At 41.6% G+C, this 25,698-nt stretch overlaps 1 protein-coding gene across 1 annotated transcript in view; it reads left to right on the top strand.

Annotated features, from left to right (window-relative positions):
* Positions 1 to 13,914, top strand: part of RRP15 (ribosomal RNA processing 15 homolog (S. cerevisiae)) — a 22,854-nt gene extending 8,940 nt beyond the window's left edge. Inside the window, exon 5 of the mRNA XM_010161531.1 lies at positions 13,253 to 13,914. Within this exon, the coding sequence (XP_010159833.1) occupies positions 13,253 to 13,405 (153 nt within the window). The 3' untranslated portion in view covers positions 13,406 to 13,914. The remainder of the gene's footprint in view (positions 1 to 13,252) is intronic.
* Positions 13,915 to 25,698: the final 11,784 nt, after the last annotated feature.

Genomic DNA, 25,698 nt, shown 5'->3' with positions numbered 1-25,698 from the left:
GAAAAATACCAAAATAAAGCGTTACCAGTGAAAGCAAACCTTTCTTGACTCAAGCCTTGCGCTACGAAAGTAGACTTGACTATATTTGTGAGACTGGGCAAATGCTTTTTCCTACTTTACGGTGGTTTTTGAATGCAAAATTTGCTGCTGTATTTTCAAATGTTTGGCGTCTTCTTCCAAGTGTCAGGGGTTTTTGAAGAAACCCCTTATAAAGCTCTGTTGTGGTTGACTAATTAGGCAGGAATATGTACATGAGAAGAAATTACATGCCCTGTAAAGGCCGGTCTGCAGCAGTGGGATTTCATGGTAGCACAACCATGTAATGAAGTTTGTTCTCTGTTTCCGTCAGCTTCATGCGTTGGTGGGAAGGACAGGTAACCTGTGCCCTGTGAGAACGTTGGTTAGTCTTGTGTGCTTTCAGCCATTGGCCTAAACACTACTGGGTGTATGCCCACCCACTGGAGCTATGGAAGCAAGACTGTGTAAGGCTGTGAAAATTTTCCTGTGCCACGTGAAACTGTAACCCTTCTTGAGGTTTGGTGTGCCCAGATGGGAGTAGTTACTTTTCTGAGCTGGAGCCAAAAGCTTTGCCTTTCATATCATTAGCTGTTTATCAAGGTATTTCTTAATTCTTGCTGAGCCAGCTGACTTGTGTAATATTTTTCCCTGGGTTTTTTTTCCAAGGTACTGTACATGATGCTTGCCTCTGGGTAAGATCATCTAATTTCCCTCCCCTCACTGCCTTATCTGAAAGCCTTGCAATGTCGGAGAAAAATGTAATAATGTTCTCTGGTTTTTGAAAAATTCTGCTTGTTTGTTGTTTTGAGTGGTGTGGGGTGTTTTAAGTTTTGGGGTGGATTTTTTTGGGAAACATTTATTGGGAGATAAGAACTTTAAGTCTTGTTCAACACAATCTTTACTGACCTAATTTTCATTTCAGTATGTATTGGTTGTGTCTTGCAGCTTCTCACCTGTAAAGTATTATAAGAAATATTATCAAACTACAGGTTGAAAAAGGTATATATCGGAGATACTGGCTTTCCAGGCCTAGAGGTTGAAGTTATCTTTATGTCTATAAAAGAAATGCAGAAGTAGGTAGTGGCAGCTGCTTTTCTTTAGGTCCGTAAGAAATTTCTGGGTGCTCTTAGGATTATGGGTTAGGGAAGAACCTTTGCTTCCAGAATTGAGTGAAGTTTCTGATCTCTTAAGAGTTGCACAGACATGCTGACTGATAGTGAATTACATAAGGTCTTGAAATCTTAATTTTATGACGACAAAGAACTTCAGAGTTAACGTTCCTGAAGCAGCCTCAACTGTTCGCCCTTGCTGTGTGTCAGCTACAACAGGGTCATTCAGTACCAGCAGCTCTCAGTTTTGACTTATTGCTTGTCACTTGTGCTACTCCAGGTAAAGCATTACTGGGTGATCACATTTTCTAGTGACATATAAATAACTGGCATGGAAGTTACAAATGTTGTTTATGACAAGCATAACGTGCACTCATCAACCTTTAATTTGAATTCGGCCTTTGTAGCATGGCTTTGAGTCACCTGTGTTTGTTTCAACTTGTAAGTTTTCTTACACCAGATGTGTTGCAGAGCATTTCAGTAGTGAAAGTGAGAGCAGGATTTCCTGGTCTGCTTCAGTAACCCTGATCCAAATTCTGCAAGGTAATTTTTCTCTAAGTTGTGCTGACTACATGACTTGGAAGTACAATTTGTTTCCTGTGTTATGATGGCATCTGGAAAAAATTGGTGGTTTGGTCTCAGAATAGTACCTATTCTAAAATTTATTGATAGGAAGGAAGATGAGCAGAGAAGAATACAAGTGCTGTTTCCTATCAGCTATTGCTCATATGAGGCTTGAAATAAAATGCTTTTCCAGAAAAGTTCCTGCTGCCTGAAGTGTATTTTATCAATGCTTCAAGTGTTTGGGAAGTGACTTGTAAATATAGTGATTAAAGTCATGTTTACTATAGATTTTTCTTTTGTTTGTAAGACTTAATATTCATAAATAATTTAAGAGGTAGTCTGAAGATTATTCAAGGGCAGGAGGAGTACTATGCTTCAACTTTGACTGCTGGAACACAAGAAGTGGCTTTCATTTTTCAAGTTAGATGGGGATATAAATGTGCTTTCCAGCTTAAAAATAAGATTTGTTCAAAACCTGTGAGAGTGACTGCCTTTTTCTTGCAGCTGCATAAGTGTTGACCATTGGTGTGTTGTTCTACACTGTAGAAACTGTGGAAAAAAGCAGAAGCTGGGAGGGGAAGGGGAAAAAAAAAAAATGTTGTTTTCATCCATATACCTGTTTGGAGGGATAGTAGCGGGAACAATTGCTTCAACCAGCTGTAGTAAATAGTTTTTCTGAAGTGTGGATGAAGGCATGGACAACTCTGAAACTTGTTAAGGTGTTTCAACATTTCTTTTAATCTTAAAAGGAAACTTTTTTCCTGAGGTGATAATGATGTTGCAGAGTAGCAAAAGTTTGTTACTACAGCTGTTGTGTGCTGGTTTTGCAGAACTAATGGAAGGAGTAACCAAGCGTGCATGTATTCCAGCAGATTGAGGGGGCAGCCAAGTATTAATGTAGTTCAGCTGCAGGCAGAGTAGATGTGTTCTCCCAATTTTAATAAATGTCTTCCCATCACATGCACAGAAACTTTTAATTTGGATTCCATTATAAATCATGCATTTGTGTCTATTTTTCCCAAGTGTGTGTACATTCTCTTGAAGGTCACTTCATATATGTTTGGAGCTGATGCTTTTAATACTGTTTTTTGGTTCTGTACTAAAAGGTTGCTGACTACCTAATTGTATGCTGTATTCTGATTTTTATCCTTAGGGATAAATGCAGTGCAGCCTGCCACTAGTTGCAATATATCCAAAGTACCTTATGTTCTTTAAGGTAAAGGGTTATTGTGCAGTGTTAGAAGTTGTTTGATGAAGTCACTTTTACTTTAAATCTGTTTACAGGAAAATATATTGACTTACCCACTTTGGATCATCAACAGGGTTAGGTTTTTAAGATGTATGAGCTCAGTTCCCTATCTGTTGCCATAGCTGGTAACACACATCTGCATTCACATGGGAACATAGGTCTTTGTCAATATTGAAATATGTAGTTGATGGATAGATGTCAAGAACTTGACACTCTGAGTTCAACTCCAGATAAGAGGATTAAGTGTGTGCAACAGCTGTATTTCACTAGGTTCACCCTTTTTTTCTGTTTCTGTCCTCAAATTTCCCTTTCTGCTCTCTTTTTCAGACACTTGATGAGAAGTCAGGAAGGGAAAAAGATTGTGATTTTTTTGCTCTGTTTCCATCAACCTTTTTTTTTTTTTTTTCCCCTCTTCATGTTTTAGGTTTCTGACAGGTTCTTTCCCCATGTCCTGAGGGCCAAGCATGCAGCCCGGTGTCCTGGTGCGTAATGCGAGAGCAGCCCTGACAACTGCTCACACAGAGACACCGGTTCCCTGTCATGGTGGGTCGCTCACGGTTCAGTTTAGTGCTCTCTTCTAAGATGCAGACAGTATGTGATCCGTGAGGACAGATGCTTTAAGAGAATTTGTATACTAAATGCGTGTTGTGTCTGCTTAGGTGATGACCCCAGGTTGGGGGGGGGGCAGAGGTTTATAACTTGGCCAGATCTAGGAGGATGTTCATGGAGACAGGAAAAGACACATTCCCAGCTCCAAAATACAACCTTAACTGATTTTTTAAGTTAAAAAGACAAAAAAAAAAAATGGTGCAAGGTTTTAATGGATGCCTGTAGGAAATGTCTGTCTTTCCTCCTTAGAGCTTTAGACAAAATATTTTAAGTTAGTCCTTCTGTAAAAAGGGATGAAGTGATTTTAGTTGAAACATTACAAAACCCTTCAGCATGAAGCAGTTCGAGTTTGGCAAATTTTCTGAGTGCATATAAACAGGGACTTGTAATTGGAATGTCAGGCAGTACTGAGACAGCTCCATCTGTCATACGAAACTAACTTGCCTTGCTATTTGATTATTAGTGCACAGGATACTATGATGGTGTTCAGTTTTCCCAGATGATGTTGCAAGGCTTTTTTTTTTTTCAGTAAAACTATGTCTAAAACAACCACATTTGAAAAACTTGTGGTATACATCATCTTTTGATCTTCCTCTAAGTATACAAAGCACAAAAAGTGCAATCCTATTAGGCTTTTATCTGGTAAATTGAGTTGGAAGCCTTATGAAAGCAGCTCTCCACTTGTGGCTTTGTTCGTAACTCTTACCAACGGCAGGGCAATGTACTTAGAGAAAAATACATCTAAACTTTTCATAAAGTTTTATAAAAAATGTTCTCTGGGGGTAAGAAAGATTGGGTGGAGCTTGCCTATCTGAACCAGTTTCCCCCACCTAAGCATTTTCCATTGGAAATTATCTTGAAAAGTGATTCCCTTCCTTTGAAGTTTTCTTAACTTATAAAATGTTCTGATTTCCAGAGTGTTGAACTAGCAGGTGTGTATTATAAATGACCTCTGTGGGCACCTACTCATCTGTTTCTCTTGGTAAACTTCAGGAGTGGTGGGTCAAACTGCTTCCAGCTTCTAATAGTTAGAGGGTTGCTGAATTCAGTATTTGTTTTCCTATGGGAAAATCTGGCCAGTTTTTACTGAGTGTTTCTGAAACTTACTGAAAGCTTAGAAAATATACTTTTTTTTTAAACCTACTATTATTACAAATGATACAAAAGCTGTCTTCTTGGAAAAATCTGACCTCTCTTTGGTTTGTTGCTGAACACCAAACAGTGCCCTGCATGTGGTCTGTCTCATTTCTTCTCCACCTGAAGGCATTGGGAAAGCCCATACAAAAACAAAGGAGGAGGTGGAAGGGGTTACACATGCAGAGGAAGGGCAGTCAGATGGCTGAGATAAGGGATTGGGATCACAGACAGTTTACATGTTCCCTCTTCACGTTTAAACTGATTTTAGAAAGCAGCCTGGGAGCCTTGAGGGGTATTGTCTGTTCCTTAATGAGTTTGCCACTCGCCCATGACAGTGTGAGGGAAATTACAGAAATATAAAATCAGAGAGACTTGGATTTGCAGACATTTAGGATATGTTGCAAAAGCCATTTAAGTAAAAGCGTGGGCAATGAGCGTAGGGAGGTTTAGCCAAGCTAGCTGCTTAGTAATCATAAAAACTTCACTATTTCATATTTAGTAATAAAAATACACAAAAGCTAGTTCTTTGTCGTGGGTTTATTTTTATTTTTTTTTCCTCCTCCTCCAGCCTCATAGTGTTTGGATCCCTGTATTTGTTTCGGGACCCAAATGAAAGTGGAAAACCTGAGTCAGGAAGAGGAAGCTTTTTATTAGCCCCACTTCCTCATCAGCTAGCCTGTGAGATGATTTTGAAGTGGTGGAAGTGCAGGACTTGGTCCTTACTGTAGCCTTCGTTGTTTGAGACAACCTTTTGGGACTCAGTCTTTTAGGCCTCTTGCTGAACCATAATGAAAAACAGTGGATGATTTCAGCATCGTTTGTAGGAAATAATCTGAGTCACATTCAGATTATTCAAAAGTCTGCAAGCTGCTAATTTATTCTAAAAAAGGATCAAAAAATACTGGGAGCAGCTGTGAGCCTGCCTGTTTCTTTACTGTGCCAACAGGGCAGCTTTTATAAAAACCTGCAGAAAATTTTAGGTACCCAGCTGAGATGGTGCATAGGTGTCTTGCATAAATGGGTGACATCTGAGAAAAACCTCTTTGACTTGAAAATGTTTGTCTAAAGTAGACTGTTGAAAGACAGGAATACTTGACTTCAGAGAGATAGCACGTTGAAGGCCTTAGTCTTGACTGGATGATTTTTACTAGGCACTCTTGCTGTATTTGCTTATTTTCCAGGTACAGCATGATCGTTCGGGAACTGTGCAAGTTGCAACAGGGATGTTGTGGATCTGCAAAATGTTTAGGCTGATCTTTAAACTCCATCATGTCTTCATTGAGAGATGTAGGACCAACTGACAGAGAGAAGTCACTTTTATCATTTGTGAGAAGTTGTGAGGCATTTCCTTCAGGGTTGAAATGCTAAGTATTTAGAAAATTTCATTTTTCCTTTATTTTGAATCCTAGCCAAACAAAAATTCTCAGTCAGTTATTTTCCCTTTAGAAATAATGACGGAAGATGGTAAGGAGTCCTCTGTATAAGTTTGCTCTTGGTAATTAACCAATACCCTCTCTGGTACAAAATGAACAGTGTTTTGCAGACTGGTTACCCAAGGCTCATGATTAGCTAGCATGAAAAGCTTTTCTTTCTGATGGACAGCACTGTCTTTTAAAGTCAGAATTATGATTCAACTACTTCGAATACAATAACTTGCTATGCAAATTTTTGTCTGATAAGCAATGTAAGTATTACATGTGTTGCTTTAAATAACAAAAGCCTTGGTCATACCTTGTTTTCAACCACAGTAGTCATCGGGTCCTTATGGCAAGGATTAATTGTTCTCGGTGCTGTGCAGTCTTCCGCTCTAAGGATCCTGTCGTTCAAGAAAATGAAACGTGAGAGCTGTGAGGAGACGGAAGGGTAGACCTAAGAGGTGAATACTGAGATGATAGTGGCCAGAATGGTAGGCAATGATTTCCCCATCAGTAGTGTAACTGCTGATAAACAGGCATTGCAGATCTGAAAGTAAAAAAAAAAAAAATGTGAGGGTGATGAGACAGTTTGGTTTTTAGAGGAGGAAAAACCAAACATGACTGAAGGTGAGCAGTGATGGCATACTGGAAGAGTCTGGAAGCTTTCTGTCCTGATGTGTTCCATGATAACGCAATACAGAGAATGTATTACTTCTCTCTTCCTCAGTATCTTTTCTGTAATAATTTGCAGTGTACTTTGAGCTAATTTTTATCTGGCACTCACTTAAAAATGCTTACTTGTGGACCTCTTCTTCTTTATGTCACAAGAGTGCTTTGGCCAGACAGTTGAAAAGACAGTGACGTAATCACCGATATTCACAACATTGTCATTTTGCCTCATATTTTACAGAACACAAGTTACAGATTACAGAACATATTCCATGAGGGAAATTGTTAGTATGGGTAAAGTAACAGTTCATACTTATGTTGTAACTTAACTGGAAGATTGTTTCATTAGCTGAGGCTTATTTCCAGGTGAGCTTTTATTTGAGTTTTTGTTTTCTGTGAGTAGCTCCTGGGCGTAGCATGCCCATGCTGTTGTTCATCTCATTAAAACATGGGAAGAGGATCTGGATGCCACTATGTCCAGACATTGACTTGCAGCAGCGTGTGGTAAAATTCCTTGTGCAGCGGAAGGATGTCAGAGACTGCTGCTATCAGAGCCAGAGCACAGCACGGGCTGAGGAGTTCCAGAGCATCCTGTATGCAGAGGGGCCCTGTGTTATGCTTAAATTCTTAAAATTTTTTTGCCTTTTCTGACGGAAATACTGATTTATGAGGTTTCTGATGAACCAAGGCTGAGGAAATCTCTTCTCCCATAAGCTCTTTCTGTGACTTTTCTTTGCAGCTGAGCATTTAATAACTATGCTAATGATTTTTCTTCTTTGCTTAAGTCCAGATGAATGCTTGTTTTCAGAAATTCTGTAATTCAGTTCTGACCCCTCTAAGGTTGGGGTTGTTTAAGCCTCTGTGCGCCAACCCAAAGCATTCCTTCTCATTCACACATCCCCAGTTATAGTAAACCCCAGAGGAGGATGTGAGGATGGGGAGATTCCTCATGCAGGTCATTAAGCACTGGGTGGTCTTCTGGCTGTGCTCAAAAGGAAAATCAGTATTTGTTGTGCTTGTAGTAATAATTCCAGTGCGTCAGAAGTTTAACAGGAGCAGCAGGTTTCAAAACACACTGTAAAAAATTTTCATTCTTAGACTTACTTACTAGAAATGCCAGTGCAGATTCTGGTGTGCATGAGAGACCATGTGGTCTGAGTAAATTTCCTGTGCCACTGCTGGTATCTGCTGTGTAGCATCCCCTCAAATACAGCAAGGCACTTTAGTTCAGTCACTCTGATTTCTCATTCAGAGGGACGATGCAAATGGGTATTGGATATCTCTTACCCAGGTATAAAGGATGACTCTTACCCAGGAATTAAGGAATAAAAGATTGTACAGAATTACGCTGCAGCAGAAGAGACTGCTGTTGTGCAGCTTGGACGTTCTGCAAGCTCTAAAGTGTTTCCCGAAGTGAGTTGCTCTGAGACTTCAGCTCAGAAGTGGAAGATATTAGCGATACAGACTATGTTCTCAGTTTCCAGATCTATGGAATTTTGTCTGTTTTGGCTCAGGTGTATATTGGAACCTTTCTTACAGTCAAGATCTCTCTAATTCAGATTAGATAAAGTTGGAAGCAGCATTGATGATTAAGCCCAAGTATCATTTTTCTGTTAAAAATCATTACATTTTGTTTTGTGCTTATATTGCATCTTTAGATATTTCATCCGCAGTTTTCTTTATTTCTTCCCAGCCTAGAGGAAGCTTACTTTCCTTAGCCTGTGAGGATGGATATTCCTGAAAGCGAATTTAGGAGAAATGATCATGCTAGTGTTCTTTGTTTTCCATTTCCTCCTCCCCATCTACCAGGTTGGTTGGTTGGTTTTGTTTTTTTAAATTGAAATTTTTAAAATTTCAATTTTTATTTTTAGCTGGGTTTAAACAGACTTTCTTGGGAATGGCAAGCAGACTTTCTTGGGAATGGCAAACAGACTAGCAGCAGTCTTTGGAAGCAAGATGCAGGTTGGCAGGGAAGGTAATTGTCAGAAGTATGTGAAAATACGCTTGGGCAGTTAGGCTTTTTAACTTCTTCATCATGACAAAAGCCTCCCTGTATTTCAAGGTCCTAGATGTTTGTGTTGAGCAAAACAGAGGAACCTGGGGAGGCAGTTCAAATTAATTAGACATGTTAGAATTGTTTTCTCAAGGCTTAAAGTTGTTGCTTGAGAGATATTTATGTTAGAAATTCCTTCCCTGACAGGTACAAATAAACATTTATTGTATGTGATGGTAGAGAGAGATGCCCCTGCAAGCTCTGGCATTTCATCTCATCCACGGAGCGAAGGCGTGGGAGCCCAGTGTGCTGAGCGTAATTCCTAGATCTGAGAAATGTTCTTTTGTTAATCCCCTGCAGTTACTGTCTCCTGGGCGCAGGCTGTAGGGAATCTCTGCGGTGATGTAGGTATGTTTGCTGCTTTGCAGATGCAGGAACTGGGGTATGTTCACGCGAGGCAGCTCGTGGAAAGTGAAACGCTGTCCTCAGTCTGTGCGCTGTCTTTTAATGCCGCTACTGACCGATAAGCATTACTGGACTTCAGTCTGCTTATGTGTAGGGTTCTGAAAAGCTCTGGAAAACCTTCTTGCTCTGGTTTTAGGATGTTGCTATGCCAGTAAAGCAACAAACTAAAATGACAATGACCTGTGATGTGGAGAAGCTGAACTTAATTCCCTGAAGCTTTCAGAGGAAGTGGGCTTTGAGCTAAGGCAGTTACGAGTATCCTGCTGCTGCTTCTGACAGCTTTAGGATCGATCTCCCACCTGAGTGGCAGTGCAGTCTGTCACAGCTCCAGTGCTGAGTTTGGCTGGTCTCAGTCGAAGATACTAACTGTAATGTCATTTATCAAGAGTAACTCCAAATCTTTGCAGTGGTAAAGAAATGAACCAAATCAGGCAGATTTTTAGCTTGATCTTGATCATACAGATGATGATGATGCCATGGGGCTTTCCTAGATCAATTCCTCCAGATGCATCCAGGAGGCAATTCCAGCCCAGATCTTGCAAGGGATGGCTGTTTGTTCTAGGTGACAGACATAAGCTTTGTTTCATGGTGGATGGTTAGTTTTATTAGGACTTGGCTAAGAATTTAAGTTCATTTTGTCCTGGTGCAGATTTTAGAGGGTATGTCTGCAAACCAGATTTAGTTTGGGAAGGATGTCGCTACTACAGAGCCCTGCTCGTGTCAGACTTGAGCTAATGCTGTGACAGTTTAGGTGGCACACCAAATAGGCAAGATGTTGTTTAATTTATATGAACTCTTTTCAACTGGACTATTGGTCTGTCCCAGCAAAAAAGCATCTGCACTAGAGTGACCACACTGCCTGTTTTGGTCTGTCTTACTTCAGCTCTTGATAACGGCAGCATAACCATGTACCAGTGACTCCTGAGATATTTTACTAACTGCTGCCTCTCAGACCTTTTGAAATATGTTGCCACACTGTCAGGCAAAGAACAAACCCATTCAAGTGTATGCATTTGAAAAATAAGCAATGCCAGAATTTTTCACTCTTTGCCTTACGGAAGGATCCACTTTATGTAGCATTACAACCTAATGTTTACATAGTCAGTTTCAGTTTTGTTTGGGGATGTTCAAAGGGGGCTTCAGCCTTGTTGTGAAATGTGGGAGATGTGGATGACCATCTGACTGGAAGTTCAAAAGTGGTTGTGTAGACAGAAAGCTGGTTTATTTTCCACGTGCCAAGGATCAGTTTCATTTTATTTAGATGAAACCAGATTATGGCATTGAAAACCCAAGGGCATTAACATTCTTACATAAAGCAAGTTGGGAAGTGATGTTACGGCTGAACTGATTGTTAATTATACAGATAGTCTCGCTGCGTATTTTAAGACTCCAGGAATGTCTTGTGATACAATAGATTTGGGGAGTTTTTATTCTGATGGGAAAATAGAGCAGTGAGTGAGTTAGGAATGAAGATACTAAGCATGGGGTTTGCTTCACTTGGGAGCACGCTTAAAATTGATTAAATATTTGCTTTCAAGCATTTAATCTTCATCTTTGAGGCACAGACGTGCTACCTCTGTCTTTCTCCTTAGGCCTTGTTGTAAAACTCTATTCAAACCTTTGTGGTGCCTTACATAATGGGTAATGCTATGGAGGATCAGCATCCCTCTTGTTGAGGTCCTGCTTTTGTCCTGTTGTTCACTTGACACAACCAGAAAGAAGGGCTAGTGGTTGCTGAATAGTAGCTTGTGATGAATTTGAGCACTGGGCTTTTCAAACCCTGAGCCTTTCACTGTCATTGGTGACAACAATCTACTGCTTCTGTGCTGCCTAAAAAAAACCCCAAAACAAAGTAAAAATCCTGTTCTGTGCATCTGGGGAAAAATAAAAGGAATCTGTTAGTGTAAGGAAGATGGGATTTTTCCATTTAGGTATATCAAATTTTGCTCTGTGGCATGTTCGAATGATGATTTATAAAAGGTCTGGGATTAAAAAAAAAAAAACCACCACTTGGTTATTTTTGGTTACTTTCAACCTTTTCTCTACTCTGCAAAAATAAACAAATAAACCAACTGAAAAAGTTAAAAAGTTGGGACAGGGAAGAGCTAACCTCTCCTTATGTCCCAGCACCGAGTACCTTTGTTTGCACTCATATAGACTATTCCAATGTGAATGTCTTAAGGTCTGCCTAGGGACCTACTTACCTGTAACTGCTTAATTCTAGGTACTTGATTACCCCATCTGAGATGGTTTCAGTCTTTGCTGGGTATAGCATTTGAAGTGAATTGCTGCGAAAGTGCGAAGTGGTTAGGAGACACAACCTGGGGAAAAGGGGGATTGTTGGGATAGGAGAGTTACTCTTAGGAGTAGGCATTAATGAAAGCAGATGTGAAATAAAAAATAAAATAAATAAATAAAAGCCAACCCCCAAAAAACCCCAACACTACAAAACACAGTGCAAACACCCTGAGGAACAGCTGCAGAGTTTCTCTTTTTGAACTGGGCTCTGGGAGATTCCTTTTGGGAAGGAAAGTGTTAAGACTTGTTAGCCTATTTTTGTGAGAGTAGGCTTTTTTTTTTTTTTTTTTGGTTAGAGAACTCTAGGAGAAGTCACATTTAGCATTTCTGCCTTGATTACCTATTAAAAATACCTATCTTGTTTGGCAGGCTTTTTGCACTCAGTTTCTGTTGGTGTGATATGATGTGTTAGACTTACAGCATTGGGCCTGCATTCTCTAATCCTCATTTTTCCTGCTGTTAAATTCTGTACATGGCTCTTTCCCAGAGAGCCCATGGACATCAGCTTAAATATGTTGTGTTTCTGTGTGTCACATGCTCCTAGATGCGTGACAGAGAAGAGGCATAACAAACGTCAGTCACACCACAGGTTTTGCATCTTCGCAGGCAAATCTGCGTCTGCAGACGATGCTCTAAGAGGTGACCCCCATCCACTGTACAGCATCAGGAGTGGGTAGTTACTTAAACTAGAATGAGTCAGTTGAGGTCTGCCCCCTTGAGCAGGGCCAGACCTGAGATTGAGATGCCTGTATTCACTTTGTTTCAAAGACCCTGCAAATTAAATTGCTTCCAATGTCCCTGATTCCACTTCAGTAGGACAATTTTTTGCTTGCTTGCTGGACACTGAGCCACGTTGTTCCTCAGAAGTATTTTGCTATGAAGGCTTAAACTACTGAAATCCTTCAGCACATTTGGACCGTTTTTATAGTTCAGCAACAATGTAGGAATAGCCTCAAGCTGTTCTTTTAAACTGTTGCCACAGGATGGAGCTGTTGCACTGCCCAAATCGGCTCTGTCACAGAAAAACTGCGACCAAGCACTGTTTTCCGTGCTAACCTAAAGCTACACTCCTAACACTTTCCTTGATTATTCACCAGTCCGTGTAGCGTGGCCTCAGTTTATCCACTCTCAAGAGGTAGGAAATTTGGAGTAAGGTGTTATTGGCTTGCTGAGTGTAGGTCGACTTTGTTTCTTTTAGAGGCAACTTTGCCATATGACAAGCCCAGGTAGTGAGGTAATAATCCACATAAAGGCGATTTGGTTCACATATCGCAGAATATGTTAAATATTAAATTTGGGGGGTTTTAAGCCTTTATTAAATCCATATTTGTGTGTTAGAAATGTGCCAAGAAGTGTTCTAATGAAGCAGCACCTGGGGGTTAATAAATGATATCATGAATCCATTCTGATTGCCAAGAAAGATTTTAATAAAGGAAGCCATGCCCAGGGTTGACTGTTTCATCCATGAGGAATAATTGTTTTGTTTCCATATTTCTTTTATTGGTTGGTAAAAACAAGTTTGCTTATTAGCATCAAGTAATTTGTGACTGTCCTGCATATTTCTGCATACTGTTGGCATGAAGAGCCTTCCCTCGGTAGGTCTGCCAGTGCAAACTGTAAGAGTGTGAGAGGTGTTACTTGGATTGCTTGAAGAGCTTCCATCTTTTAGTGCCTTTCACATTCATCTCATTTTCCTCTGTTCCCTCTTCTCCCCTCAAACTTTCAGGGCGAGGTGAAGACTGAAGAGGGGCCAGAATGGAAGATACTGCGGGATGACTTCATGATGGGAGCATCTATGAAAGACTGGGACAAGGAAAGCGATGGAGAGGGCAATACTGAACCAGGAGGTGGTGTGAAACAAGAAGAGGACAGTGACTGAATGAAACTGAAAACCATTCAAGATAATATTTTATCTTCTTAACTTTCTTTGGATAAAAAGTCAGCATTCTGTGAATGTACAACACTCGGAGGATATCTCTTTTTTTAAAAAACAAAAAAAGACTTGCACAACTTTGGAGTGTTTTCTCCTCCACGTCAAACCTTTATTTAATATAACTTCGTTTGCTATACTGAAATCCTGAAATATTTTCCAAAACATGTATAATTTTCAACATATTTCCAAAACATTTTGTACAGTCAAAATAGTGGCACCTGCCCAATGAAAGAAAGATTTTGCCAAGGTCATTAAAAGTTTATACATTAGTCATGGCAATTGATATATTAGTGTGCCTGCATTTCCAAATCAGTGTTGCACTTTGAAAAGTTGTTAGCAATTCGCAATAGAAATGGCTTCAATAAACACAGAAATGCCGTCACCTTGTAAAGTTATCGGCCTCCTATAGAGTCTTTACTACTTTGGCCAGAAAAGGTTTTGTAGATAATAAAGAAAAGTAACCATTAATGTGATAGTTCTGGTCTCAGAGCATTAGTTTGATTGGAGACAACTCTGGAAACATAATTGTAAAAAGAGAGACTTGACCTTACTGATCAGCTTTCATACTTTGGGAGGGAGAGAGATGTCTGGTTTTTCCATTGCAAATCTGAAGTTGTATAAGCTAAGAGACTGGTAAGAGAGGAAAGGACAGTTGTTTTTGTTGGTTTTGTTGGAGAAGGCAGGGCTTTTCTAGTAATACCACATAGAATTGTATTTGATGTTGCTTCACTTGCAGTTCTGGTGTTTTGGCCTTTTTCAGTAAGAGCCAGACCTCCGAGATACATCCTGTGGGTTTAGTCGGCTGGCACGCTAATTCCTCCGGTCCGTAAAGGGTCCAAAAAAGCCCTTCCCCTTAGGTGCGGGCTGTGATGGTACCAGATTTTGGAAGACGACTGTCAGCGTAGCACTGTTGGCTTTGTTTAAGCTACAGCAACTTCTCCTAATTAGTTGTTTGGTTGTGAAGGTGCAGAAGCTAATGTACATAGAATACACCCTGTATAAGTGTGTACCTACGGAAGGCAGTGCCTTGTGATTAAGGGGCTCTCGGTGAGAGGCTGGGGTTGAGTTCTGCTCTTCACTGTTCCGGACTGGCTGCCTGATGTGTTGTTTAACATCACTATCACGTTTCCCCATTTGCTATGTGAAGAAATTGCCTTGGGGACTATTAACTGATGCTTAAAATACGTATTTCTATTTTGTCTGTTTCTGCAGTTACCTTACAAACCTTTCTTTGTACGTGCTTATATGCAAGATACAATTAGGAGTGGCTTTCAAATTTTCCATCTTCAGCATTGAAAAGTGTGGTAGGACAGTGGATTTAGATTTTCCTAACGATGGCATTGAAGAGAGGAGGTTTGAACTTTGTGTATACTGCAGGATAAAAAAATATACATACAAAATGGCAGAGAAACCCATTCCAACAACTGGCAGTGGTTGTGTTATCCCTAGCCTGTTCATCTGGTATACATTGTAGTGTAATTCTTTGAGGAGAACTCAAAGCTAACAGCAGAAATGTTTAGATTTTCAAGCTGTTTTGAGTGTTAAACATATTAGATATCTGAGGAGACATTAGTTTGCGGCCTGATATTTATTATCACAAATGAAGGCATACACCCAAAATATCAAGTGGTGAAACCACAGAAGTTTGACATATGGTTATCCCAGCTTCTGGAGGCTTGACATCTGTATAGCTGTTCTGCAAGCATTGGCATCTCATTAGTGTAGTACAAAAGTACACTACAGTGTAATCTACGAGGCAGCGTAATAGTTTAATCTGATGTTGCTTTCTTTCTACAGGTTTCAGTTACTTTGTGTGGGAAAAATTACACCAGCTCTTAAATCTGCAGTTATTCTCTAGTTTGGTATCACCAGTCTCTGTCTGAGAGCATACTTTTGGAAAATAATCTAGTTTTCTCTTGGAACTATGACAACCTGAGGTGATTATTAAAAATTTTAAATTACTTTCAGAATACTTATAGAATACTTGGGTGTTTGGGTTTTATTTGTGCATTTTTGAAGTAATATTTTAATTAAAGCACTGAAGTGTCACTTGTGTATTTAACAAAAACTTGGAATATACTGATACTGCTAAAAATATCTTCAGCTTCAATTTCATTTAAAGCGCATAGCAATCCTTTTTGCCTGTGGGTGGAGTGCATTTCTTGCCTTTTAAGAAGCCTAGTACTCAGATCTTTATGTGTGTTGGGTAATTTTTTTAATTTTGGTACTGTACCTTGCCTTTGCCTTGTCCTTTGGTTGTGCCACATGCAAAGAGCAACTCCTAGAATAACTTAAGTTGGTAACTACCTCCAGAAGAGAAATAAGCTCAGAACTCTTAGAGCAGTTAGGAGAGGTGTATTTTACAAGCCAATTTATTTCACAAGTTTTGTTTTAATTAACTTAACAGTTCAGAAGAAGAGCTAAACCCTGTTTGGCCTAGATACCTTTCCAGTCTTCTCTCAGCTGTGGGATCAGCTACCCTACCTGCTTTTTCAGCAATACTCCTTTTCAATAGCTAGCAAGAGCAACCTTCAGCGGCTTTTCCTAGCCATCAGAGTACTCCATCTGTTTGCCTGCTCCCATGAATATCTCTGCTTAAGCAAAGCTGTGCTGCTGCCCTTCATTCCAGAGAGCATGAATCATCCCAACTTTGTATATTTCTGTACCTATCTATATAAAGCCAATAAGGATGGGTTGGTTCCAGTTTTGTTAGGCTTCAAGCCAACTCCAGAGTATGTAGAGTTTAATATTCTATGGATTGCATGCAAAGCAGCAAAGCTTTCTTTAATAAGAGAAGACACAGGGTCAGCTCTTCCCCATATATCTTATCCTCTGGTCTGATTTCTCCTTACATTAATTGCACTAACATTTTTCATCAAGGAAGGCATGAGTTGGCCTATGGAAAAAAAACCCAAACAAAACATCATCTTCCTCCTTTTCTTCAGCTTGCTGTTAGGGAAACACTTCAGGAGTGGTGGTGGAATACCCTTGTTGTGCCTGATGCTACTGCACCGCAGCATCTTTCCTGCTAAAACACGGAGGGAAGAGTTCCCACTTCTGCAGCTGTGAGGCAGGATCTCCTGGGTTCACAGGTTGAGCAGAACAAAAGAGCTGGAAGCGGTTTCCTAGTGAAGATAGGGCTTTTGTGTGTGTGTTTTGTTCTAAAGAGAGAAATGAATTTTTGGAGGCCGTAAGTGTGTTTTGACTATCTGATGCTTCCAGAAGAAGGTGGTCTGTAAAGCTGCATCTGCTCAGAGCTGGCTCAGTAGCTGTCTCCAGAGAGGAAGGCAGAAGTCATCTGGCACACAACACCCTGCACAACTTAGAACGACAAACTCCTCATTCTTATGAAATGAGTCCTGGTGTATTTAATATCCACACAGAGCAGTCATCGATGTTGTTCACTTCCAACCCCTGCAAATTACTCAATGATTTCCTCAAGACTTGCTGAGGTAAGGAGTAAGAGGGCCAGGAGAAGGCTTGAGGTAGGGAAGACTCTGAGAATCTTGTAAAACAGAGAGGATCCTAGTGCTAAATAAAATGTTAAACTTAGAGTCTAGAACCCAAGCGGCAGACACTGGAGACTGGTCAAGTTCTTGGTTAACAGATAGTGGAAGACTGTCGATTCCATTTACTGCTGTTCTAAAGCAGTGACTTTTAATCTCTTGTCAGTATGTAAACCTCAAAGGTTTCACCTCTGTAGGTGATCTAGCAGAGAAGAGCTTTTCATTAGCCATTCTTAGACAAAGCATTTTGTTTTCAAATGCATCTTCTTAGTTGCTTTTCTGTCTTAAGGGACATGTTGAAATAAAATTCCAGTCAAACTGAATAGCTTCAACACCAGAGATGCTTTGTGTAATGCTTCATCCCTTGGAATGATTTTTTTTTTATCCATGTGTTTAATCAATTTGATAGAAATTATAAAATGAATTGGGACACTTTCATCAGGCCTTCAGAAGTGACCTCATGAGCATAAATGGCTTCCAAGAGGCACTTTGGAAGGTGACTGTAGGAATACTCATAAAAAACTATTTCTTCAGACTGCCTGAGTTGTTTCAATGGCCCATTCTCTCATGCCAGCGAGTGAACTTTCTGAGCATGATTTTGCAACATTTTCTTAGTGTTTCTTAATTCGGTTTTCAGTGTGTTTGGTGTTAATTGAGAACTGCTAACCAGGATCAAACTTGCATTGAGGTTTGATACCACTAAGGTTTCTTACGCACAGAAGTGTTCTCAAAGTAGCTAATAATTAATAGAAATAGTTCACTTATAAGATGCACTGGTGACACTTCTTATCAGAAACTGAATGCCTAGTTCAGAAATGGTTAAATACACCAGCTGCTGATGTTATGTACTAATCGGGTCTTTAAATCATGTCTATTATAGGCATGTGTGATCACAAGTAGAAGGTAAGAGGGTTGTTTGCCATAGTTTTAAAACCCATTTGAATATTGTACTTGTATTTAAGTACTTAAAACCCTCTGGCCATTTACGGGCCCTTTATAAACTGCATTATGAATGTAATCTTGGAGATTGTGACTGAGGGACTGTGGCTATTCAATCACTTTGTTGCTTTTAACTTTGTTTTTCTCTCCCAGTAAAGGAGGGCATTCCCATTCCTGTTCAGAACAGAAACGCATACGAGTGTTGCTTGATCCGAGCAAAATGGCAGTGAAAAGCTTTCTTGATTATGTGGATGTTTGCATTGACTTTCAGGTTGTGCATGGTTTATCTGAAGAGGATTTTCTTTGTTACTCAAGCAACCATAAATTGCAAAGCTTGTGGGCAATGATGTGTTAGAAGAGTAGGAAGTCGCAGGTAGAAGTACAACTATTAGCAGTCTCTGGCTTCGTTCCCAGCTCTGCCAGTGGCAGAGATTTCTAAGAGGATGTTTTTGAAGCAGCCTTATACTTAGGGTACCGGACATCCAGGGACAACTACTGGTCTGCATCCATTTCAGGAAGGGTGGCTGAAGTCAGGCAGCTGAACAAAAACTGTTACTAGAGGGCTGGGGGCCTGAGTTCACTGCTTTTTGCAGCTCAGATGTCACACGGCCATAGGGTACTTCGGTGTACAGGTGTGTTTAGGTGAGTGGTACTTAACTGAAATCTTGTTATGTGCTTATGAAAGAAACTTATTAAGAAAAGGCTTCATAAAATTGTGGAGTGGATGTCACTTCATGATAACAGAAAAAGACTATGAAGATTTTTCAGAACCTTTAGGCAAGATCCTCAGTTTAAGGGCTCGTTACTCTGCCAAAACAGCGTTTTAGGCCTAAGTATATACATACTTCCAGTAAGAACATGGATCAAACAGAGCCAGCGTGGGGGGATGACTTTTATTGACATTCATTCTTGTGGACTGTGTTAGCAAAGGGACCAATCAGGCTCTGCAAGGTGTTGAACGCCTTTTTGACGCTGCACCCGTGCAGCGAGCAGGTTAGATCAGGATCATCAGTGCTGCTGCTGTTCTCTCCATCTGCTATGGCAGTTAGTTTATTGCCTTTTTTTTTAACTCCTGGAGCATTCTTCTATTGTAAGTTTTGGTGTCATTGCTTAGCGTTAAACCAGAAAAATACTTTTTTTTGTAAAGAAGGTCAAGTAAGAAGGGAAATAAATTACCTGTGTCTCTTTCTATAATGTCAGTATTATGCTTACCAGAGACAGACCCCATTGTCTTCGGTTTGCATTCCCTTCAGTTAATGTTGAAGCACATTGCTGGTCCGTCTGCCTTATGATGAATTCATTTCTTTTAATTTCTTAGACTGGAGTGATGGGTCTGTGGGCTGGGTTCTTTATGTGAGATGGTACTGGGTCTGCCACCTGCGTTGTCAGACAATGTGCAGGCTTTCCTAAGCTCTGACTTAGCTGGTAATGTGATGGATGTTCAAATGGCACACACATTTGTAAAAATAAGCATTACAGCCATCGGTCTACATCCAGACAGGGCATGGTACTCAGCCCCATGGTGGGCTTAGCTGATGTGCTGGCGGAGCTGCTCCTCAGCTTCCTGGGGCCAGCCTGGACCCAGGGCGGTGCCTATGGGTGGCACAAACAGGGGAAGCATGGAGCATCCCTGGGTACAGGGCTTGGAAGTCCTGCTGCTGGAAGAGCTGAGCAGTTGTGTAAAACTTGTGGTCTGCTGGGTCCTCAGGGCCCAGCTAAAAACCAGGAGAGTGGGTGGCATTAACTGCAATCCCATCTGAAAGACCATTGATTAAGAAGTAGAGAGCTGAACACCTTTGCCATCCTGTGTTATGTGGCCTGGTTTAGATCTAGCTCTACAGTAATCTAGCTCTGGCTCAAACTTCTCACTATCGCAGAAATGGATCTTTCTGTTCTATTTCTAGATTGAGTCCCGAAGCTCAAACCATCTGGCTGGAAGGGTGTAGTTTCATCAGCCATTCAAGAGCACCGCTTTCACTGATTTCAGTAGCCAGGCATAGAAAACGGTAGTCAAGATGCGTAAGGCTGAGAGGTTACACACAGACCTTCTCCGGAGCTAGCCTGGTGAGTGCAGCACAAAAGCTTGGTATTGCATGAGGTTTCAGCACAAAAGCTTGGTATTGCATGAGGTTTGTTTTGTTTTTTTTTTTTTCCCTGAGGTAATACAAAACAACGCCTTGCTTTCTGTAAACTCGCTGGGATCATCTTTAAACACGTGCTGCGTAAAAAACATTAGGAAAAAAGACATTTCTGAAGCTGCATTAGCTTACTAGAGCTTTCCTTCTGTGCAGAGTGCCCAAGCAGCTTGTGAAGAAGATGGGACTCCAGCCCCAGGGCTGGTTTGTGGAGGGGTTTTTTGTTTGGTTGGTTTTTTGTGTAGCTGTAGAATATGACTTGTGGTGTTACTGGCTGGCCCATTTTTGAAGTTGCCAATTAATCTTGCTCTATACGTAATCTTAAAACCTCAGCATTGCCATCTGGGTGCATATTCAAACTCAAGTTACATAATTTTGATTTGTGGAATAAACTCCCATAGATGCTTTGTTAGGGATACAGTATTTATAGATATCAGTTGTGTGTTACTTAACGAGGTATAACCCAAACCATCAGTGAGCAGTTCAGAAATAGAAGGCAACAGCTGTAATACCAAGAGATGCAGGTCACGAGTTCAAACATGGAGATTAAAGGGAGGACTTTTACTGTCTTTACTTTGTCATGCTTGCTGCAAGTAGATGTCAAGACCCTCTGGGATATAAACCACTGGGCTTACATTTCTCCTCTTTTTTTAATTATTTTTATTTTTAGTCAGTAAATCTGATCATTTTCCTCTGCTGATATTTAATTCTTACTGACTTTAGTGGAAACAGGATTTCCTGGGGTGATTAAAACCACAGGTGCTAGGATTAAGGACAGCCTGTTTAGGGTTTTTTTTTTGGTGGTACGTGGACTAAAACTGAAATGATGCAGTGAAGATTAGTGTGGCATCCTCAGGGCTGACAGGCAGATTTGGAAGAGCACATGAGGGGATCAAACACTGGGAGGTGTAAGTATGGGGGAACTTCTGGCATTTGCAACATTTTTATCAAGGCTTCAGTCTTAACTGATTTAAAGATGGGAATTGGCTGCTGGAAGCAGAAACCTGGGTGGATGCAGCACTGATGTGTGCAGCCTTTATAGAAACATATTTTTAGGACAGACACTTTGATTGTTGCATTGCTTCCTAGGCCCCCTCATGTCCAGCTGTGCTTTTTGGAGAGAGAGGGAAGCTGTTCTCTGGGTTGTCAAATCCAAGCTATGTAAGATGAAAATAATAACCCTAGCACTGACATACAGACTAGTAGTCACTTTCTTGTCTGTTCCCTTTTCCCCCATAGCCGTAAGACTTTTTTTTTGGGGTGGGAAGGAGTAGGGATGTTTACTCTGACAGACAGCACCTCTGACTCTGTTTACTCTGACTCTCATCACCTCCTGAACTGTCCCTTTTCCTTCAGATTTTAGTCCTTCTGGCTTGAGGTTTCTTGAGATCAGGAGCCTGTCTGAAGTCCTGTGCTTCCCTCCTTCCACCCCTCCTTTTTTTTTTTCTTTCCTTTTTGTAATTGCATTCTAGATGCCTTTTATTAAGGTGGAGTTTTAAACACACAGGCTGTACACTGCTGCGTGGACGTTACAGCTTGCTGTAATACTGCATGCTCACTCCATGGTGGAGGTGTTGCCGCTCCGTAAGGTGACAGAGGTGACACCTGAATAGCTCTTTGGACCAGCTCCCGTTGACTACTCTCTTGTGATTGTTTCCACTGTATTGGTTCTATACCCAGAAAATATATAAAAAAATAAAAGTTCTTGTTCCTACAAATAGGTTCTCTCTCTATATATCAGAAACATACTTTGATTTGCAAGTTGACAAGTAGTTACACATGTATATGTATATATGGGTAGCAGTCTTGCGTGTCAAACAGCATGTTCTATAAAGTAGCCTTTATCTTCTGGAACGTGAGCGTGCAGGAGAGGGCTGTGGTTGTGTGAAATGCAATCCTAGGGGCTGTGGGGCTGCTTGTGTTAGTAAGGTCAGCAGGATTTGCTCTCAAATTCATCCAGGCATTACTGCACACGCTAATGAAATGTGCAGCACAGAAGTATGGACTTCTACTTCACTAAGGATAATAAACAGTAAAATCTAAGGTTTTATTGCGGTATGTATTACAATTTTCCATTATTTGTCATCTCCTCTTTGCCTCACCTTTATTAGGTGCCACCTCGGCTCTACGACTTGAACTTTCGTACGTGTATTTTTATAAAAAGGAGAATTCAAAAGATTTTCCTTAGCACCCTGCATCAGAATAGCTGAGATTCTACACGACCACAGTTACGGCTGCAGATTTTCGTGTGTGCCACAAAGAATTAATTGTGCAATCATCCTGCACTCGTCATCAGTGTGAGAGTTTACAAAAGTCACCTCTTAACTTTTAAAAGTTATTCCTCTTCCAACAGTGTGCTTTAGTTTATGAAATGTGGCCAGCCACCTTACTTAATGACCCGGTCGTCAGCAGTTTTAACAAGATTATTGCCTTTGTATTTCGCACAGCACATTTGCGTATAACCAAAACAATCTAAAAAGAAACCACAAATTGTAAAATCCTGACCACGTAATTTTTAAGTTAATAGGAAACATGAAACCTTTACGTTTAGTGAAGTAACTTTCCAGGTGTCCCTGTTTTTCTAATAAACAGTTACTGTTTATTAAAAAAAAATCAATATATAAAAAGACAGTATTGTATTGAATTAAAAGCTCCAAAACAGATAAGTTCTGTTCTTTCCCTGTGTGCACGCTAAAGGGCCCTTTCCTGCTTTTTGACTTACAAAGCTTCCACTGACAGCAGCCCCACAGGGTAACTCCGTTTCATACAGGCACGGGGAACACTGCAGTGTAAGCTGAGTTAAACCTTAGTGTCTGATAATCCCAGCAGCTTTTGACACTAACAGGTAGTCGTTGAAGGCAAACAGTTTTGGAAAGAAGAATAATAAGCAGCTTTTCAGGCTAAAAAAACAACGCCATAATTGTGATGATTTTGACAGATACTTCAGTCCTGAAAATGAAAGGCAGAATGTGGGAGCTGGGTTACCTGTGTGGGAGGGCATGCGATTATTGCATTCTGATGATGTTACTCTTTATCCAGCTTTGTAGAGTGCACACGGTTTGGCTTTGTCATTTCTCTCAATTTTCGATGGCCTCTTCTGTGCGTCGCTCACTTCAGCAAGGTAGAAACGGCACCTGTTCAGTGTCTAGTTTGCAGGTCTTTCATGGCAAAGGACAAAATGTGCAGGGGAGAGATTTTAGAAATAAGATCAGGTATATCATGGTGTATCTCACGATGTGTATGTGCCAGATATTTTCCATTTACAAAATGGAAAGTCGTCATTTGTGGATGTCAATGTGTATTTGAATGATTTGGGAGGCTGGTAGGTGTCCCTTCCTGGGGTGAGCCAGAGCAGCTCAGGCATGGCGGATGGACCTTCTGCAGCTGCTGGGGATTTAGCTCTAGTGACCAGGGCTTTTGGAGTAGAGAGGCCGAAGCCTGTCTCCGCTGCTGCGCGGGGAAGTTCTGCCTCGATAAAAGGTCACCATGGTGATACCAGAAAGTTTTAGGGAATTGAGCTTTGCTGTAGCGGTGAGGCAAGACGGAGACCTGCACCCAGGCAAGGCTGACACTCTGTGTCACACTAAAAGGAACAGAAAAGAAGCAAACGGGTCATCTCGAATGAGGACAAACCCAGTATTTTACCGTTTTTCCCTATCCTGTCTGAAAGCCATTGCCAAATCAGAAGGAATCTCAGCAACTTTGGAAATCTAGTCGGACTGGTTTGCTGTCAGCCTGGTTTGCTGTCAGGCTGGCTGGATCTCTGGTGGCTTACACAGAGGGCTTCTCTGGAGCTTGGACCTCCTGCGGCTGCGCGGGCAGTCTGGCCACCGGCACACGGGAGTTTGATAACCTCCTGTAGGACACCTCTAAGGCTCCAGGATTTGGGAATGACACTGCAAAGTTTGGAGTTTTGGTTCTTTCTTTTTTTTTCCTCTAAATTGGAATAAAAATGAATTTGCAAGAATCAAAACCACTTTGCGGTCTGGCAGGGCTGTATCTGCGTAGTGGCCTGAGAGATGGTGGGAAGCTTCCTGGAGAAGGAGGGTGTGGAGCACTTGTCCCCACGGCTGCTCCGCAGCCCCCGAGGCAGGTGACGGGCAGTGGGTTTGCAGCAGCCAAGCATTACAGGGCCATAGGTGCCATGTCAGGAATTTCTCTGTGGTTCCAGCTGCAGCTTTTGGAGGAAATAATTTAATAAACTTTTTAGTTAGAAGTATTTGTGGCTGAGGTACCTCGTGTAACAGAGCTGATTCCTCAGCTGGTGAGCAGCGGAGCTGTGAGATGTAATGGCTCGAGGAACTGTCCCCTCGGTTTTGTACAGGTGTGCTGCCCGAGTGAAACCAGCTGAACCTACGTGTTGAGTTTCCTTGTTTATTTGAGTAATTTTGGAAACACTGCCGTTTCTGACACTGCAACTGTGTTTTTGAGGTCAGTAGGAGCAGGACATTGACATGTACGGCAGTAAAAGCATGATGTTGTGGTAGAGACGTTTAATCTGGCCTTGCAGGAATTCATGGATTGGTGTGGAAAGCATCGTGAGCTCCCGCATCGGGAGGATGCAGGCTTGGTTGTGTTGCAGTGCTGTGCATACCCACATGCTTTTAACGAATGAAGAGTAGGTTTACTGTCAGTCTGTCTGTGTCTGCATACCTGCAAATAACATATTTTCTCAGCTCCTCCATCTCCCTGAGACCCTCATCTTTGGTGGTAGCCCAGCAGGGCTGGGTTAGCTGGTGGTGCTGGTGCGAGGTTCCCGCAGCAGAACCCTGCCAGCGCAAATGGCGTGGAGCAGCTCCGTGCCGCCGGGCACCCCCAGCACCGCAGCTGCTCACCCACACGCTGGGAGGGAGCAGCTCGCTTTCAGTTTTGGGGCTGTCATTCTGAAGCTTCAGAAAACATTGGAGTATTTTGCAGAAAGGAGAGGTTCTTGAGATGTGGTCAGACAGAGGAAGTCTTGGTGGTGGTGTTTGGCTGGTTTAGGTCTGATGTGATTCCCACTGTGCTTTTGGATCGATCCCGGTCTTCCTGTCTCACTTCAGTTAACGGGTTTTACCTGCAGCACCGTGGGGCAGTGGCCCACTGTGCCCGTGGCCCTTTGAGCACCTCTTCTACAAGTTTCCTCATCTGTGGAAACTAGGCAGAGGTTCTTCAGAACCTCCCTTGTCCTGCATAGGAGGGTGGGATTGGAAACTCCCGGCAAGTAAACCCTGTAGTGACTTAATTCAGAAGAGAATATAGGGCTGGCATGGGTGGGGGTAAAGAAATAGGCTACTTGATCCTGTTATAAAGCTGATGTACAGGGGTGATAAATGGGCTGTCAGTGAATAGCTTTATGGCACGGAGAGGAGGGATGCCTGGTGGGCTGTAATTTCCACGGGGCAGAGGAGGGCAGCCATCCTGAGGTCAAAGCAAGAGCCGCTCCCCATGTGCCCACAGTGGAGCAGGCACGGGTGGACCCGGGATGTTTGTTGCGGCCAAAGGAGGCAGCGGAAAAACTGCGTTACGGGCGCAGGCAAAGCGTTTGGGGCTTGAGAGCGTCTGCCAAGCGCAGACGGGGATCTATTTGCACACTTCCGACAGGAGACCTGGAGAAGGAGCAAATCCTCCTCATCCCCTCCCTGCTCGGGGGGGTAGGGCCCCGCGGCGGGGAGCGCCG

This window comes from Eurypyga helias, unplaced genomic scaffold, assembly GCF_000690775.1.
Source record: "Eurypyga helias isolate BGI_N326 unplaced genomic scaffold, ASM69077v1 scaffold33980, whole genome shotgun sequence".
In the NCBI taxonomy this organism is placed as follows: Eukaryota; Metazoa; Chordata; class Aves; order Eurypygiformes; family Eurypygidae; genus Eurypyga; species Eurypyga helias.
This window is presented reverse-complemented; position numbering and strand designations above follow the sequence as displayed.